Source organism: Syngnathus scovelli, chromosome 20, assembly GCF_024217435.2.
Source record: "Syngnathus scovelli strain Florida chromosome 20, RoL_Ssco_1.2, whole genome shotgun sequence".
Lineage (NCBI taxonomy): Eukaryota > Metazoa > Chordata > Actinopteri > Syngnathiformes > Syngnathidae > Syngnathus > Syngnathus scovelli.
In genome coordinates, this window is record NC_090866.1 from 6835127 (window position 1) to 6855124 (window position 19998).

General features: G+C 37.5%; 1 protein-coding gene across 4 annotated transcripts in view; it reads left to right on the forward strand.

Annotated features, from left to right (window-relative positions):
• Window positions 1–19998, forward strand: part of LOC125990179 (tyrosine-protein kinase Fyn) — a 37805-nt gene that overhangs the window by 7239 nt on the left and 10568 nt on the right. For all 4 annotated transcript variants that reach the window (XM_049756983.2, XM_049756982.2, XM_049756984.2 and 1 more), the window contains 3 exons: window positions 1718–1786; window positions 14331–14584; window positions 19742–19838. In XM_049756983.2, the coding sequence (XP_049612940.1) occupies window positions 14341–14584; window positions 19742–19838 (341 nt within the window). In that variant the 5' untranslated portion in view covers window positions 1718–1786; window positions 14331–14340. The remainder of the gene's footprint in view (window positions 1–1717; window positions 1787–14330; window positions 14585–19741; window positions 19839–19998) is intronic.

Sequence of the window (19998 nt, forward strand, 5' to 3'; positions counted from 1 at the left end):
TAGATCAATAAACTCTGGCTCTATCAAAGTGCCTGACTTGCTGCCCACTTTGCTTCAGTGGCATCTCAGCACCATTGAATGTTTCTCATTTTGTATGGATGCTGCTGTCTTTCCGGCCAGTGAATTAGCTCACACATTTGTCCCTGTAGCTGAGCGACAGTAGCAGAATGACTGAGTCTGTTGTATCTTGGCCAGTCATGTGACAGCTCTGTGTGGCTGAGTGACTTTCCCCTGCAGCCTGAGAGCTATTATGTTTTATTAGCCAGGGCACTGATGAAGGGGTTCATCTCCCCCTCCTGGGGCCTACTCTCAAAAACTCAGAGGACACCCCTCTGGGATGTTGTCGCCGTTATTGCGTTGGCCAGTAAGAGAGATCAATGGAGAGGAAGTAAAGAGTGCAGACGACGACATGAGTGGCGGCCAAATGGCAATTTGATGCTGGTAAAGAAGACACAAATCACATGTTTCAGTCACACTGAGACCGGAACGAGTATTTTGGGATAGCATAGACACCAGCAACCTGAAAAAAAGCTGCAGGTCCAAAAGTAGATTTCTTTCTTCACGAGCAACTCTACAATCTTCAGTAATTATAATGACAAATAAAACAAAACAAAAACCAAAAAAAAAAAAATCAAATTAAAAAAAAAAAAAAATATATATATATATATATATATATAACATATATATATATTTGCCTATATATATATATAAATAATAAAACAAAAAATATTCAAACTTTCTTCTTGTAAAAAAAATTAAAAAAAAAATTATAATGACAAATAAAACAAAACAAACCCCCCCCCCAAAAAAAATAATATATATATATATATATATTATATATTTATATATATATATATATATATATATATATATATATATATATATATATATATATATATATATATATATATATATATATATATATATATATATATATATATAAATAATAAAACAAAAAATATTCAAACTTTATTCGTGTAAAAAAATTTGGACGATGAAGTAGTTTGGACACAATTTCTTCATACTTATCACTTTAATATTGACAACAAATATTTTCACGTTACTATATTCTGTATTGTTGGTGAATAAATACAAGTTTTACATCGAGGCTTTCTTTAGTCTCATTGCCGCCTCACGTTAGCAATCAGCAAAACAACAACGACAGGTTAAATTAGATTAGCAGACCTGAGCCTTAAAGTCAAATGAGGCGCTAATGTGCTCTGAGACATTTGGCAGCCATGACAGCTCATCTCATGTAAATAAAGGCCATGCATTTAACCCCTGCCAAATAATAGTTCCATTGTGTAATTCTGCTGTTTACATAATCCACTCATGCTGGAAATATAAAATTCCCATGTACCTCATCATGAATTTATTTTCCTACTCCCTTATGATATTTATTTACAAAAGTATCAGACAAATAGATGAATGTCACAGTAGCGACCTTTGCTTGTGTATGTTGGCAACCTTCAGTTAAAATCCTTGCTGATGTTTTTATCTACCATATCTTTATCAGTGTTTACTAACCTTGATCTCTAGTTTGAGGTTTTATCATTTTTAATAAAAATGTTAAAACATATTTATGGCATCCAAAGCCTTGGTGCATTCCGATATAATTCACCAAGACCTACTTTTGACACCGCATGGCACATTGACTCGATAGTCATGTATTATTAAATTGGAAAATGAATAATTGACGGTTTCTTTGTCCCAACAGGGCCTCTGTTTTGGTGGTGAACAAAGCAATGTGGAGAAAATAAAGATCCTGATACGGAGAAAAACAGAGGTACGATTGTTCGCACTTCAGTGACTTTGTCTTTTCTCACGCACATTTGTAAACAAACACATGAAGTCATTGCTTTGTCTTTGTTTGTAAACCATAAAATAATGTAGCTGGCCAAATCTGGCCCGGGGGCTTCGATTATGACACATATGCAGTGATTGCATTAATTACAACTATGCTTTACTTGTATTCAAATAAAATAAAATTTTATTTATTTTGAAACTCATCCACATGGCAGTTAGATGCGCTAAAGTGCTCGCCTTCTATCCTCAGACTGTGTGCAACCTGACCTTAAAGTAGTTCAAATTCTTCCATCTTTAATCCGCAGTGCAGCAGTTAGGTCAGCCCATAAATTGCAGCTGAGGTAACTTTGAGGTCAGCCAGTACAAGATGTGAAATCCCTTCCCTTAGCCTTAACTCCACTGCCGCGATAACGGTTTTCTGTTCTATGCAACCGGCAGCTTATTTTAATACTAAAAAACGCTGGCGGTCTAAGGTGGGTTAATTCTTCAATTGTGGATTTGAGTGGATTTAATAATAGTCTAGTTCTCAGATCACGTTACATCATGAAGTATGAAGTTCATTAGCCAGTTTGTGAAAATTGTGAAACAAGTGTACAGTGATCCCTCGCTACTTCGCATTTCGCTTATCGCGGCTTCACTACATCGCGGATTTTTTTTGCAAAAAAAACATTTAAAAGTCAAAATAATTTTTTAAATTGAGGAAACATGTGTCTAACCTTTAGGACAATGTAGTATTGCTCCAAATGTTCGTTTACATTCATTTAGAAGTACGTTTTTGCGTGTTAGCACTATCGCGAATTAGCATCTTTCCGCTAACTCGTTAGCTTGCCCAATACTTCTTGTTGGTGGCCATACTTTGCGGATTTCACTTATCGCGGGTGTTTTTTGGAACCAATTATCCGCGATAAACGAGGGATTACTGCATTTTATATTCACATGCTACTCATGTACGCATGGCTTGAGTTTTATTTGGAACATGCCACCATCTTATGCCCTTTTTTTTTTTTTTTAAATGTGGTTGTATGTTTCTTTTTCAGTTTCAAATTCACTCTGTCTGTGACCTGTTGATTTGATGGTCCCTGATTTCACAGTACATTGCGTCTGTCTGACCTGCTGCAAACAGTCAAGTGGCTTTAAATCTGTCTCCCTTGCTCCCATATTGAGCAACACCAATCACGTTTTCCGGTGGAGTGGATGCGCTTTTGAAGGGAGAGTTGAATTTGTGCACAGCTGCTGAATGATATGTTTGAGTGGAGCTTGTTTAGAATGCTGCAGTGCTGGTTGCAATCAGTTTTGGGCTTGACCTGCCCACACCTGCTATTATTTCTGAATAGCATAAAACAGGACAGTCATTTTAATTTGGTAACAAATCAGTGTTATAGTGGCATTGAAAATTTATAAATTAAAAAAAATACCTGTATAACAGGTGTCAAACTCAAGGCCTGGGGGCCAGATACGGCCCGCCATATCATTTTATGTGGCCCGCGAAGACAAATTGTGCATCAAATTTGTGTGTCATTACTAGAATTGCACTATTAATAATATATTTTTTTAAATATTTGACCAGTTTATCCTCGTCTGATTTGAAAACGAGTTATGTGTCAGTTTGTTTTGTAGCTTTTACTGTATATAATATGAGGTGCTCATACATTTATTTGGGTTGGCAGTCATAATGGCCCTCCGAAAGAACCTATGACTACAATGCGGCCCGTGAAAAAAATGAGTTTGACACCCCTGCTCTATTAAAAACTATGATTTGTGAGGCAAAAGTCATTACACTAAAACTATGCATGATGTATCCCTGTTCTCCTATTGGTCAGCGGTAGTGTTGGGAATGGCTAGCCATCGCAAAATTCCTTTTAATTATCATTCAGATATACTTTTCAATTAAAGACTGAATTATTTTTAGGTTTGGATATACATAACAAAGCATTTTGGAATCGATTAATTATCGGAGAATGTAAACAAGGCTATTAAAATGTTGCTCAAATCAAAATTGGAACTATACGATACCACACCAGAGTTCAATTTCCTTTCAGTTTACATTTGACTAAGAAAACTAACACTAAAACAAAACAAAAACCGAATCGCTTTAGTGTTTTTTTCAGTGCACACTTGAAAAACTCCTCTGCCGGTGGCCAGCACTAATCGTCATATTGCGCTAAAATCAAATGACAGATTCAAGGAAATAAATAGTCGAAAGGATTTTTAATGGCAAAAAAATACCAAAAGATCGAGCCTACTTCCTGCACAGATCAACACCACACTCAAAGTTCAGATGGTTGCTCACAAACTGCATGCTCGGGTAGAAGAGAGCCGCCAATGAAGCATTTTATTGACACATCTGGTGGCACTTTCCATCTTTTCATCTGCCTGTTCCTTCCTCTGCTTAGTTAAGTGATCTGCTCAATATCACGGCTGCGTAGTGGCATGCGCCTGCCATAGCTCACACAGGATGTAGTGTACCATCTGAGTCTTTAAAGAGGCCCCTTGGACTCCCAGCATGACACATCACCAGCCATCAACAATAAGCCGCTTCACCATTTTCTTTTTCCAAATTAAAAAAACATTTAAAAGTCAAAATAAAACTTCTAAATTGAGGAAACATGTGTCTAACCTTTAGGACAATGTAGTATTGCTCCAAATGTTCGTTTACATTCCTTTAGAAGTCCGTTTTCGCATGTTAGCACGATCATGAATTAGCATCTTTCCGCTAACTCGTTAGCCTGCCCACTACTTCTTGTTGGTACTTCGCGGATTTCACTTATCACGGGTGGTTTTTGGAACCAATTATCCGCGATAAACGAGGGATTAGCGTACTTCCAAATTTCCCCATCTTAAATTTCCCATGGAGGCACTGAAAATTTACGATAAATTTCCCACACCCCTTGCAACCCTAGTTTACCAATAAGAATAGTTTAAGCCACTGTGTGAGACGAAAACAAGCACACATTTTATGGGTTTATGGAATCCAACTGCCAGAACTGCAGCTATATTCCGTGGTTACCACCCACCCAGTCAGCCAGACTACAATGTTTTGACAGTTTGATTGTCGACAGAGCTGCAAGAGGCCGCTGCGAAACATTCACTTAATACTCAACTGAGGTTATTATGGATTTGGCCACACAGAAGCTCAAAACAGAATTGCAGTTAGCTGTGGTTTGCGGAATATTTCTGGAACTGGGGGTGGGGGATGGGACAAGAACATCAATCCCACAAAACAAATCTCACATGGACTGCGGATTGATTTGTGTTAAATACTCAAAGCTCAGCATTTTTGCCAGTGTTATTACCTAATTTACGGGAGGACAGACTTTAAGTTACTCATGTGAAGCTACCTAACCTACTTTTTATTCTTTTTATTCATTTTAAACCAACGTCCATCTTTTCAAGAATACTCTTTGTAATATCACAAATCTTCAATAGCCTCAAACTGGCAATCGTTAGCACAAAAGTGAAATTGCAATCATTTCTGAAGTGCTGATTTTTTACCCCCCAAGATGGATGTGTGAAATAATAGGTTATTTAATAATTAATATAGGTTATTTAGATCCTATCGTGGCTGACTTGGAGGTAAAGAGCATCCTACATTGATCAAATCAATTACAGGATTGACAAATAAAGGCAGACAGCGATTCTTCTTTTTACACCTAAGGCTAGTGTATCTTCAATTAAGCCCTTAATTGTGGCAGAAAGACCACAATCAAGATTTAAGCTCCTATTCGGGTGGACGCGGCAGTACCAACCACACACACCACCATGCTGCCACCTGACAATTATAAATTGAAGTCATTAACTGCAAATGCCAAGCTGAATAAAGGAAAACCAGTACTAAGCATTCGCTTCTCGAATGACTTAAAAATTGTAAAATGTTGAGTACATGCTAATTCTTCTGTCAGGGGAAAAAGAACACCATCAACTTTACAGCAGAAGATCTCCGACTGTGGTGAATAAAAAAATATTTTAGATTTTGAACTATTTATTTCCGTTGTACATCAATTAGATATTTTAATTGACATTTTAATTAAAATTTAATTCGCCGCTGAGCCAAGTTATTTTCCTGCTCGCAATGCATTATGGTCTATATTAAAAATTTGAGTTTGTTTACTACTTTTCCAAATGCATTGTGGGTAGTTTAAGTGCCCTACATTTATGCTCCTTGGACATTCGGACACTCCTACAAAATGGCGTAACGCAGGGGTATCAAACTGGTCAAATATTTAAAAAATATATATATTAAACGTGAAGACAATTTGCGATTCTAGTAATGACACACGAATTTGATGCACAATTTGTTTTCGCAGGCCACATAAAATTATGTGGCCGGCCGTATCTGGCCCCCGGGCCTTGAGTTTGACACCTGTGGCGTAACGGCTCAATAATTAGTTGGTGATTGTTAGGTTACGGATTTTAGTTATTGATCTGACTCCAAATTGCGATCAACACTTAACACATAAATTGCTATGTCCTAATCCACACACTGGCGCACCTAACAATTTTGCGAGTTCGTTCTGTCAAAGAGAAGACCAGTAGATCAATCAGACCAAATTTACCAATTGTTTATTCCTGACAAAGCGCACTAATACAGGCCTGGGTCCCGGGTCCCTCACACTAAAACCCGTGCGTTTTTGTGACAACCAAAAGACGACACATTCTTCCGGGTTGCCCAGTTTTGAAGAAACACGATATGAATATTAAAGCATGCAAAATATTGTGAGATGATTGGTCGATGGCCATCTCCTCCCCGTCTAGGTGTCGCTGGTCGGGAGGTTGGGTTTTCCCCGCGAAGCCCGACCACATAGACGTGCTGTTGTTCTCGTTTCTCACCGACCTTGAGGTGTTCTCGTCCGGTACTCCCTGTCTGGGCCTATTCCACAACACTTCGAAGAAAACAAGTTCATGCAGTTTGCCTGCACATTCTTCGCCACCCACCAATCCACACGAGCACTCCAATACTAGATATTATATTAATATAATTATAAGTTTAACACTTAAAAATATGTTTGCAAACTGCCGAAAGCACATTTCCCTTTATGATAGATAAGTTTAGGAGCACTTGTTCACAGAATCTGTGTGAAAACAAAGCAGGATGAGCTTCGAAGATTTTCAATACACTATCTTGAAATTTTGAGTTTCTCCATTCCTCCATTATAAAGAACATGCTGTACTAAACCACCACTTGCGTACACTGTTGGTAAGAGCCCATATTTCACATATATAATGCACAAATACATAGTAAGAGTCGCTTATTCATCTTTGAAGGTCATCTCTCTAAAATCAACTTATATCATATTGCCTCTCGAAGCTTTTCTCCTCACCGCCAAACTTACTCATTCACACGCTAGTGAATTCATACTATCCAATTTCCACTCCATTTTAACACCCTACTTCTGCCAACTGAGAACATTCCATAGTACTCGCCATCTTCAGGAATTTAGTAACCTAGCAACGAGTCTGGAAAGATAGATCACTGTATTGGGTTGGGGATGGATGACATTGTCTGGTTAGATGTAATTCCTCCTCCTGACGTTAGCCTCCATTTTTATTTATTTTTTTACATTAAAACTGCTGCTATATTATTAAAAACTGATTTAAACAGCTTATGTTCCATTAATAGCAATTGTGACCAGAGATTTAAAACAATTATAATAAAAAATAAAAATGTATGAGACAAGATATTTTTTTAGTTGTGTTCACGTACATTAGATGACCCATCATTAAAAATGAAACTTTACGGAAAGAGTTGCTAGCAAGATGTGTCACGATCCCGTTTGACTTCAACTTAGCGTATTAGTGAGAGATGAAAAGCATAAATTAGGAGAAGGACAGCGAAGGCTTTCAAGGCCTATTTATAGAATTAATGTTCAACTGGTGAGAGACACTTAATCAGTTGAACCAAACAAATCTAAATGATCGCATTGGGAAGCCGTAAAGTGACACATTCTTGTTGCTCTCTGAGAGGTCGACTGAAATCGTCTGGGAGACTTTTAACCACATCCTGCAAGCAGTCACATGATAATTGCATGGTGTTACTTTCTCTGCATCATCTCTGCAGAGATGCATCACCCACAAATGTAATGTAGGTGGAGATTCAACTTTGTATTCACCTTTGGTGTTGTATGTTATTTTCACGTCAAATGAAAGGTTGAGTTTGCAGGCTTGGAAGCTACTAGCAAGATTTAAGTGTAGCCTTCCTCTCCTTGTGTCTCTGCTCAAAAAAAAAAATCATTAATCTCTGTGCATGGTGGCATTCTAAGATTTATTGCTAGAATTATTTAAAAGCAAAATATATAGTATATATATTTTTTTGCAATGTTGGATCAACTTACCGTATTTTCCGCACTATAAGGCACACCTAAAAACCTCCAAAAGCCGACAGTGCGCTTTATAATCCGGTGTGCCTTTATATATGGACCAATGTGGATTCATGGATGAGGACTAATTTATTAAAGTAAGCTTTACGTGTGTTGTGTGACGTTTGAGCAACGTTGAGTCATTGATTTATTGTTATTGTTTTCACGATTTCGAGTGTTACTATATTGTGATTGCATTAACGTTTGAGCAACGTTGAGTTATGTATTCCATGCGCCTTATAATCCGGTCCGCCTTATATATGGACAAAGTTTTAAAATGGCCTTATAATCCGGTGTGCCTTATAGTGTGGAAAATACAGTAACTGGTGACGCCTAGAATGAAAATAAAAAGAAACTGTAATAGTCTCTTTTTGTATATTCATGCTAGGAATAATATTATGTTATTTATATATTATAAGAAACCTGTTTATGAGAAAACGCATTGTTCTCATGGCAAAAAAAAGAAAAAAAAATCTTCATAAATGTCCTATAAGGATGCAAACATGTCAGCCAGAGGCGCAAAATTGACTGAGCTGCTTGATGTGAGCCCCTGCAGATGTGTGCTGACAGCTGACCTTGTGTTAATGCAGCTGTGGCCGAGACTTGACCTGTCAGCCATCTTTCCTCCATTCCCTTGAGCTCTAGATGCATTAACACCACAACACAAAACGCTTCATTTGCTTTTCATGTTGAAATATCTCAATGAGAATTCATCCACATTTATTAACTTTCAACTGTACCTTTTTGTTTTGTAAATTGGTCAAAATTTAATATTAAACAGATCATTTATCTTATATATTATATATATTATTTATATGCTACTTAATTAGAAAGTTCAGAGGTCAATACAGTAACTCCTCAAATAGAAATGTAAACGTTACCTTAAAAAAATTATTAATTAAATGATTGTTGATGATACTTTATTACACCTCCTTCATCATTACCTTTTAAATTAACTTGTCAGTGTTGCCCGTGCTCATAATACTGTTAATTTGTTTCCGCCGCTGACATTGAGCCATTGTGACACAATGGTGTCGCTGAAGGTCTTGCCTTGCTCCACTATGACTGACTGAATCAGGCAAGACAAAGACCTGTATCTACCAGTGACTATAATTCAAATTAATTTCCTTAATTTTGATCAAAACTGGCGCTAAATTTTGATTTTATTGGATGTCAGCGATGCAATCGTAAGTGAAGTATCATCAAGATAGAAATATGATGGCTAATAAAATATTATGATCACATCTAACATGTGGCCACACTGATGTAACATATTTTACTTATTTATATTTTTTATTATTATTTGTAATAAACCATTTCCGTGGATAATTTTGAGCTGATGTTATCAAGTATGGTTCCTTTTAAGTCAAATCGTTATAGTAGTTTAGTATCATGGTAAATTGATAATATGTCTTTTTTTATGGCCTGGCAGCGAGACGAGGATTTGGCTTTGGGACCAGAAGGTCAGGGTTTGAATTGATGCTAATCTGCTTCCTTCATTTTAAGAGTGCAGCACCGCTCGTGTGCTCCATCAGTCTGACATCTCCGCCTCTTTGCTCGTGTGTGGTCTGCCACAGCAGTTGAGTGAAAATTAAAAGTTCCCTTCCTAGATTAAAATGAGTATCTGAAATTAAAGGCTTTCCATTTCCCTCCAAATTTTCCAAGGTTATATACCCTTCACTTGTAGCTGTTGTCAGCATCCAGGCCGTCTAAAAATAGTCTGGTTTCCCGTTTCATGCCCATCTGGATGATTCTTAGAAAGTTTTTTTTTGGGTCAGCTGTATTTTCCATTTCCGTGTCCACAGCTGCGGATATTTCCCTGGAAAAGGAAGACAATTCTCTAATTGTGGTGGAGCTTGCTTGGTGGAGGAATTGGGGGAGGCTCGCATCACAGCTGTTGTGCCTCCCATGTTGTGTCTCCGGCTGCTGTTAATCCAGACAGATTTAGTTGAACCTTTTGGACCGCAGTTGAATAATGCTTATAAATTGTCTGCATTTATATTATTAAATGAGGGTTTGGTGTAAGACTGAACAATTAAAAAAAAAAAAATCACTGTTATTGCACCCCTTCACTCAATAATTGCGATTTAATATGTGATTATTATTATTTTCAAGTTTCCTTATGAATTAATCTGGATTATCATGAAGAATATTATCTTTATTACTCATAAATGTTTGGTTTTAGGCTATGCTCAGTCTAAAATAAAAGGAAATGAACTATGAGTAGTTATTATAAACGAGTTTAATTGTCTACTTCAATTTGACTTAATTCACCAAACGCTGGTTTGCAATTTTGCCTAGCTAAAGTAAGTCATAAATCAGATGGCAACGATGATTCGCTTTAAGATTCACTTTTCACAATTCATCAAACGATATGTAAACGTTGAAGCAACCGAAATATAAAAATAAAAGCAGTAAAATAACTGAGAGAGACGAGTGAGGACAGTTATAGTTTCTGCATTTTTTTTATTATCTTTTTTCAAATTACCTAAACAATTTGAAACAACAAAATTTTAATAACATTAAAACCGCTTTATCCTCAATTTTCCAGTGCTAAATGGCGAAATACAACATCCATATCTAATGAATTTTCCTCTTTGGACTTTGGACTCTCACTCGAGCCGCCTTATATCTGGCTTAGAAAATTCATTCCATTTGTTCTTTTCCAGAAGCGGATTCACTCTACTCCTGCCAGCCACAGGTTAAAACTGGAAAATTGTGCAAGTTCTTAGTTTGGGTGACTGATGTAAGCTATTCAGATGCGCTGCAGTCTTTGACCGAGCTGCTGCTGCTGTTGTTCCTGCTCCTGCTGCCTGGAACTCTGCCAGCTTCACATCCCATCACGACAGATTACAGTGACTGTTGACAATCGTGTCGTATGGGGCTAGCAAGACAGCTGTTTAGCTTAACACCAGTCAGCGACATGGCTTCCACCAAGTTGATTAAAAACACAAATGAAAGCAACCTGTCCTCCCAAGATGTTTGTAGAAGATGTAATGAAGAGTAAGATAGGGCATTGTTGAATACCTTCATAATTTTATCCATTTATGGCTCTTAAAAGAGCATTTTGACAATCGTGTAGTATAGGGCTAGCAAAACAGCTGTTTAGCTTAACATCAGTCAGCAACATGGCTTCCACCAAGTTGATTAAAAACACAAATGAAAGCAACCTGTCCTCTCAAGATGTTTGTAGAAGATGCAATGAAGAGTAAGATAGGGCATTCATAATTATATCCATTCATGGCTCTTAAAGGAGCATTTTTTTCCCACCACAAAATTAGCGTAGCTTTTAGTCGTGTGCGAAAATACTCTAATGCGAAACTCATAGCACATCCTCTGTTTTTTTTCAGCCTGCTATTACATGGTCATGAAAGACATAATGCATACAGCTATAATAATTAATAAATGTGATATTGCTGTCACTTTTTACAAAACGTCTAAAAACCTTATTCTTGAACAGCTGCACAAACTTGAGCTTGAGTTGATTTGGCTTCTCACGCTTTTGCGGCTTTCCAAAAATAAATGTCCACTATTGGAAGTGCATTGAACTATAGTATTTATTTATTTATTTATTTATTTATTTATTTATTTATTTATTTATTTATTTATTATTTTCTTACTGCGATCAGTGGTTTTAGAGAATAATCCTGCACTTTTTGTTTTTCGTCCTACGAACAGCTTGTGAGAATTTGTTGATGAAGTCCCACTGACGGGCAATTCTACTATTTTTCCACCACATGCAGAAATTCTCTGGCTATGTTCTAACTGTAGGGATCTCAGAGTGAGGGAACTGGCCAAAGCCAATGTGCAAAGCCGTTTATGGGGTATTTTGGGGCAGTAGCTAAACTTGAACCGGTCATCGTCCAGCATCCAAGCCAAGTCCTTCCTAAGCTCCTGCCAACCCACATGGTTTCCTTACTCGTCCTTCCTGCCAATAGAGTACCCTAAAAATATTTAAAAGGGGAACGCAGGCAACACCATCTAAATCCGAGAAATATCTCCTTTTCACCGATATCACCAACAATAAAAATGATACACCTGCACTTGCTGTGACAACCTGTGATTACGCTGACAGGCGTTCCAGGAAGTGTCTGTTCCAGTGGGTATTCTGATAAATCAATCTGTAATTAGGTGAAAAGAGAGATCAGTTACAATGTGCTGCCCGGTCAGGCTGCTGCACTAATTGGCAGAGAAGAGTGTAGCTTTTGATGATACCCTGTCATGAAAGTTCAAATTACATTTGGCAGTTTGTAGCTAAAAACAAAGACCTAAAATGAGTGTACATTTTCTGTTACCAGCTGAGAGACAATTCTGCCAATCTAATTTCAGAAACAGTGTTGGATAAGACCGCAAGAACTTAGTGCACATGTGTGGTACTGGCCTGGTATCTAAATTATAGTGTTTTAAGATGTTTTTGTAAATCTGCTCGAATTGGAATTGTTTTGACATTGTCTACATGGAATGCAATGAAACACTTTTTGTCACTTGAGATTTTTACCCCTCAAGCATTCCGTTTTTTTAGTTTTTTATTTTTTTTCTCTGCAGCAGTCTGAAATGTGGCTATTCAGACAGAACAAGGCGGAAGTAAATATTAAGTGACATTTTTTTTATGTAGGTTTGTCTGGTTTAATAGCATTCCAGTTGCTATAGCGTTACAATTTTTTTTGTAAACCAAATAAAAAAATTAAAAGAAATTTTAGGAACATTTTGTAATTTTTGTTCATCAAAATAAACAGTCATGTGACCAAAATAAACATAAACATGTGGTCTGGAACTGCAGTATTTCAAGGGTCACACATATATACAATATTACAACTCTTCACTTCATCATTAACTTTTTATTGATTATGTCGACATTCAGTCAGAGGAATTATTTGTTTTAGTGTTTCACATTTAGAAGTGAAGTGTGTCTGCACCACAAAGCAACACAACTGGTTTGTACCACCAAAAAAGCAGTGCGAAGAGAAGAACAGCTTGTGATTCAATATTATTTGTATAGTGCTAAATTACAGAGTTATGTTTTTGAGGGCACGGCGGTGAGAGGAAAATTTGCATCTGAATATAAACAAGAGTCAATGCGGCTGTCGCAAAATAGAGTACATGGGGGTTTGGATGATAATATATTCCAATGCGGCAGGAATAAAACACTCGTGTAAAATTACAGTAATGTCAGTAAACGTTGGATCAAATCACACTTTCATTTTTGGGAAATCTTGTTAATAATTAGCTAAACAGAGATTTGAAATTTAATTAAATAAGAAAGACTTCTTTGTTTGGAGGCTGCTTTGACCATCTTGTTATAATATGGAGCTTCTCTCCAGCCAATAATCTTGACACCATTATGCCTCCTGACCATGAAGGAGATGCACTATATTCATGACTCATCAAGAGAGATTGAGCTGTGGTCAGGTTATAAAAAAAGATGGCTACTTTCCAAAGTATGGTGCTACTTAGTGCGAGAATGTCATCTGGAGTGAAAGCAGTGTCAAGTGACACACTTTAGTGTTGAGTTCATTTGTATGATCTTATTTCAGTGGTTCGTACAGCCAACCTACATTATTTTTGTTTGAGGCTTTTTTTTCTAGCTTGTTATTAGAAATATGGCAAACTCGACATCTTTTGAAATCGTTTATAACGGGGGTGTCAAACTGATTTTTTTCGCGGGCCGCATCGTAGTCATAGCTTCTTTCGGAGGGCCATTATGACTGTCAACCCAAATAAATGTATGAGCACCTCATATTATGTACAGTCAAAGCTACAAAACAAACTGACAAATAACTCGTTTTCAAATCAGACGAGTAAAAACTGGTCAAATATGAAAAAAAAAAGGTATTAAAAGTGAAGACAATTTGCAATTCTTCAATTTGCCTTCACGGGCCACATACAATGATGTGGCGGGCCGTATCTGGCCCGCGGGCCTTGAGTTTGACACCTGTGGACCAGCATGGATACATTTCTGTGTTAAGCCTGTTGTACATTGAGCAATTTCATCTCCGACGAAAGATGCTCAATCAAGAGGAAAATTGGCCATCATATCTCAAAAGCAGCCGTCATACATCTCAGTGTGAGAAAGAAGATGGAAGTGTTTTATGACAGATATCAGGCAATGAGAAATCGACTGTCAATTGCATTCCGCTAAATTAACTGTTGTTCTTCCTTCTGTCCTTCCAGATTATAGATAATGGGCTGTGTGCAATGCAAGGATAAAGAAGCAACCAAACTCACAGACGATAGAGACACAAGCATCTCCCATGCGGGCTACCGCTATGGGGCTGACCCCACGCCACAGCACTACCCCAGCTTTGGGGTCACGGCTATCCCCAACTACAACAATTTTCACACACCTGTTGGACAGGGGATGACTGTTTTTGGTGGGGTCAGCACTTCCTCTAACACTGGAACCCTCAGGACCCGTGGTGGGACAGGTAAAGTGGGAGCTAATGGTTTACTCGTGTAAGGCATATTTGGTTGTCAAATGTCCTTATAGAATAGAATAGAATAGAATAGAATAGAATAGAATAGAATAGAATAGAATAGAATAGAATAGAATAGAATGCCCTTTATTGTCATTTTACAACTTAGTTGTACAACGAAATTTGGAGAGCTACTCCCTTTCTAGTGCAAAACATTACAAAAATTTAAAAAAGTATAAAGGAAGTCTAAAATTAAAGTGAAAGATCTTATTTACAGTATAAGTCTAAGAATAAAAGTGAAAGATCTTATTTACAGTATGTTCAATGTGGGTATTTATATTAACATGAATGAGGTATGTACAGAAAGTAAATAATAGTTATTCAGAATCAGAAATCAGAAAAGTCTTATAAGGACTTGCTTGGAGTTTTCCAATCAGCCCTTACACCCCAATAGCCTAACTGCACTGACTCGCCCCCTGAAATGTGCAATAGATTTCTGCAATTTTTCCATTGACAAGGTGCGCTAGCTAGGACTTGTTTCAAGCACCGCACTTAACCCCGCTGTCCTTGTTCCGCGGTGTTAAAGTCTTTTAAAGCGGTTTCCTTGACAGTTTTAGAGGATGCAGTTCACCAGATTAGGCCATTCTGCTCTCCTTATGGCTTCGCTCCTCCTGATTTATTTAAGGAGGGTCTCCAGAGTACCATATTTTCCACACTATAAGGCGCACCAAAAAACCTCAAATTTTCTCAAAAGCTGACAGTGCGCCTTATAATCAGGTGCGCCTTATATATGAACCAATATTGAGCCACTACAGCAGGCATGTCCAAAGTCCGGCATGCAGGCCAAATGTATATATATCTTATATATGTTTTAAAATGGGCCATTCATTGAAGGTGCGCCTTATAATCCGGTGCCTCTTATATATGGACAACGTTTTTAAATGGGCCATTCATTGAAGATGCGCCTTATAGTGCGGAAAATACGGTACTGGTGAATCGGTTTTGGATACTATAAACAACAGTTTTTGTCTGGTGGGGTCTTCAAACATTTTAAACATTCTGTAGTGCAACCACTTCTCAAGAAACCTGTCTGTCTAATTTTTGACCCATTTCCAAGCTCCCTTTTACTTCTAAAATTCAGGAGAAAAGCTTTCAGTCCCGCCCTGCCCCTCTGTCTTTTGGTGTTCCACAGGGATATATTTTAGGGCCCTTGCAGTTTTCATTGCTTTTGCTGACCCTATATATTTTATCCTATGGAAACATGGTCTTTTCTGGTTTTAAGTGCCAGTGGCACTTGTGCATCCCACCCTGTTGACTTGGCCCTATGGAAACACATTTTTTATAACCGTAGGATAGTAAGTGTTTTTTATTCTTTATTTGCAACGATTATGGTCTTTCTACTACCAGGGAGCCTGATCGTCCACTAAAACCTAAGGCAGGGGTGTCAAACTTATAGTCATGGTTTCCTTCGAAGGGCCATTGAAATTGCCAACCCAAATAAATGTCTGAATGTCTCAAATGATATATAGTGTACGGTACTCAACAAACTAGTGAATGACTAGATGAATAACTAGTTTTCAAAACAGAGTCTAAGAAAAACTTAACATATTTTAAAAATATGAATGGTAATAAAAATTGCTAGCAATAGATCTATTTTTAAAAAATGAAAACTATCAGTCATTTTAATATTGACATATGAATTTGATGCACAATTTGTCTTCGCGGGCCGCATAAAATGATGTGGCGGGCCGTATCTGGCCCCCGGGCCTTGAGTTTGACACTTGACCTAAGGTGTCCGAGAGAGGGTAGCTAGCACATTTTGTTCCAAATTTCTTTACATCCATCAAAAATTCCTACTACTTCCTGAATTCCCTTCCTATAGGCAGAACCTCAGCAGTTTGACACCCCCACCCTAAGTGCAACCCAGCCCTGTCAGGAACGTCCGGCTGGTATTAACACATGGTTTTGTGTGGAGAGGACATTGTCTAGGAAATGAATATTCCCACTCAGGATATCCTTTGTTTTGCTGAACCCTGTATCTACCTTGAACTCAAAATTTTCCCGCAATTTATACGACTCCACTTTCTCAAAGCATGCTTTAGTTCTTTCAGTGTTTAATCCAAATCCACTCAATGGGCAGTGACACAAGGAGAGGCTTATCTTTCAAAAATCCTCCTTCCTGCAGGGAAAATGTGGATATAAGCTGTCCTTCACTGTTGTAGTAACAGCGATGCAACTTGCTATGTATTACTAATACCCATCAGGCACATCATAGATGAACTCAAACTATGTTAGCGTCACAAATTGATGTTTGGCTGATGTAATATCTTTCAATGCAACCAAGCTAGTTCTACGACCTCATATGTAAGTCGCTCACTGAGAGACAAGCTAACATGAATCAATAAATCAATTTATACTTCCTAGCTACTCTATTGGCACATGTGTCAAACTCAAGGCCCGGGGGCCAGATACGGCCCGCCACATCATTTTATGTGGCTCGCGAAGACTAATTGTGCATCGAATTCAATTGTCAATATTAAAATTACTAATTGTTTTCACTTTTAAAAAATAGCTCTGTTGCTAGCAATTGCTATTACCATTCATATTTTTAAAATATGTTAACAGTTTTTCTTAGTCTCTGTTTTGAAAACTAGTCATTCACTAGTTTGTTGAATACCGTACACTATATATGATTTGAGACATTCAGACATTTATTTGGATTGGCAGTTTCAATGGCCCTTCGACGGAAACCATGACTATGATCCGGCCCGCGACAAAAATAATTTGACACCCCTGGCCTATTGGAAACACTCACACACTGTGAAGCAATCGGGGTCTTGTGATTCTTAAAACATTCGAGCGTTTCCCTTTTTGCCAATTTCATGAAAAGCAGCAAGCCCTTCCCATTAAAAGCCCTCATTTATTGAAAAACATGTTGCCCAGAGGTGTCTGAAGTCAAATGATGTGAATTCTTACGATCAAAAGAATATTTACAAGACTTTCTAAAAGGCTCCATTTGTCAAGAGCATATGCCATGAAAACAGATTTAACAAACACAGGCCTGCTTGATCAAATACTTTTTAGTGATATTTTCGGCTTATCAAAGCCATTTGATCTCCAAGACAAAACAATTTAACCCCAAACAAGGGATCCATTCAAATATCAAATTAAAGTGGAGACTATCAAGTCTGTTTTTAGGGGTGCAAAATGTACAATTGTAAATACTACTCTTGTTTATTCTTTCAGTTATAAAAAACAAAAGTGAATGACGTGAAAAGAACCAGCTAAAGTGAAGTGAGGATTATCCAGGGAACCTTTGAAACAGTTACATTTGTTAAAACATACATCTAAGTACAGTGTCTTAAACATGCACGACTGCTTTCTACTATACACAACCCGCAATTACTATAATCTCAGTTCTTTGTAATATTTATTTTTCCCCACCCTTGTTTGTACTTGTTAACCTGCTCGCATTAAAGAGGAGCAGTAGGGTGAGAGCGTATTCCTCTGAGAGAAGTAGGTTATTTTTAATGTACACATCTAACTAGGACAGGTTGTTGGGTTTTTTTTTTCGTGTGTGTGTGTCGGTGTGTGTGTCTCTTGTCTCGTGACATTTGATCGGATTAATGTTAGGAGATAAGGGAAAGGTAACAGTTATGAAGCGAAAATGCTATCTTTAAAATTCAGAAGTGATTAGGAATTATGTAGATACGGTGGAAATTCAATTTAACAGACTCGGAACGGACATACTCAAGATTTAACAGACAGGAAATTATTTCCAGTTCATTCTAAATACGCTCTGGCACAGTCAACAAATTGAGACGGTTATGTGCTATTTCGGGGTTGTGCACATTATACCAAGAGTGTCAAACTCATTTTTGTCGTGAGCCAAAACGTTGCTATGATTTCCCTCGCAGCCGTTATGACTGTGAACCCATATGTGTTTGATCAACTCCCACATATATGCAAAAAAAATTATGCATAACTAGTTTTGAAATCAAAACCCAGTAAATCGTTCGACTAATTTTCAATTTAATTTAAACGGGGGATAAGTAACACAAATTATTGCAATATCTCATCTCAGTGTTGTTAAAAGTGAAGACAATTTCCGAGAAACATGAAGTCAACATACATGATTGGCTTCACGGGCCACATAAAATAATGTCACAGGCCGGATTTGGCCCCCGGGCCTTGGGTTTGACACGTGTGCGAAAAATGTACAAACCAATAATTCTGTGCTCCATTTTTAGCCCACAAAAAAACTTACTTTAATTCAAGAGACAGGTTCCACTGAAATGTTACTACTGTTCTACTGCAGTTTAGTTTCCGCTGGTCAGCAGCAATGCCATCCTATGTTATCCAATCATCTGCTTCCCTGCCCTTTTGTTCCACCAGCTTTGTATTTATTGATGCTGCACTCAGGGTAGCCTGCCAGTTATCTCATAACGGACTGAAGCGAGGTTACCCCTTCCTTCTTCTGTCCCTTATTACTCACGCTGCACAAGAAGAGAAAGAGATGAGAAAATATGGCTTTTGTATAGTTGTATATGCTTCACTAAAATCATCAATGCAATATTTCCACTGTCTTCTACTAACACTTCAAATGTCATCACTTCAAATTGTAATTTTTTAGCTTTTTTTATTTTTTATTATTTTTTTGCTTCATTTAATTAATTAGTTTGTTTATTTGTTATTTATTTACCGTATTTTCCGGACTATAAGGCACACCTAAAAACCTCAAATTTTCTCAAAAGCCTTTCTGATAGTCCGGTGCGCCTTATATATGGACCAAGTTCCTAAATTTAAACTGACCCGAAGCATTATGTCATGAAATCACTCATAAGTGGCCCGCTGAAGACTATGAATCATGAATCAAAAAGACTATGGATCATTATTTTGTGATTATAAAGTAATTTGTTGCATCTGAAGTTGAAATAAAAAAGATAAAATGGAGAATGATTTGATTTGGATTAAAAATCTGACATGATGCATTAATGGTCCGCTTTATAATCCGGTGCGCCTTATATACGGACAAAGTTTTAAAATGGGCCATTCATTGAAGGTGCGCCTTATAGTCCGGTGTGCCTTATCGTCCGGAAAATACGGTAGAATGAAAGGTCTTCTTGCAAAAAGATATTGATGTTATGTTTTTAAAAATTCTTTGTGCAGGAGTCACCCTCTTTGTGGCACTATATGACTACGAAGCACGGACAGAAGATGACCTCACTTTCAGAAAAGGAGAAAGGTTCCAGATTATCAACAGCACGTAAGTCACTACAGTCGCTTGTCTGAGAGTCCGTACTTGTGAAAAATGTACATTTACATTTATCACCGGGATAGAGTTAGCTGAACTCAGAGGTTTCATTATCTGCAGTGAACAAGAGCCAAAATAAGTGCTGCTTTCTTTCATTGGAAATATAAATATT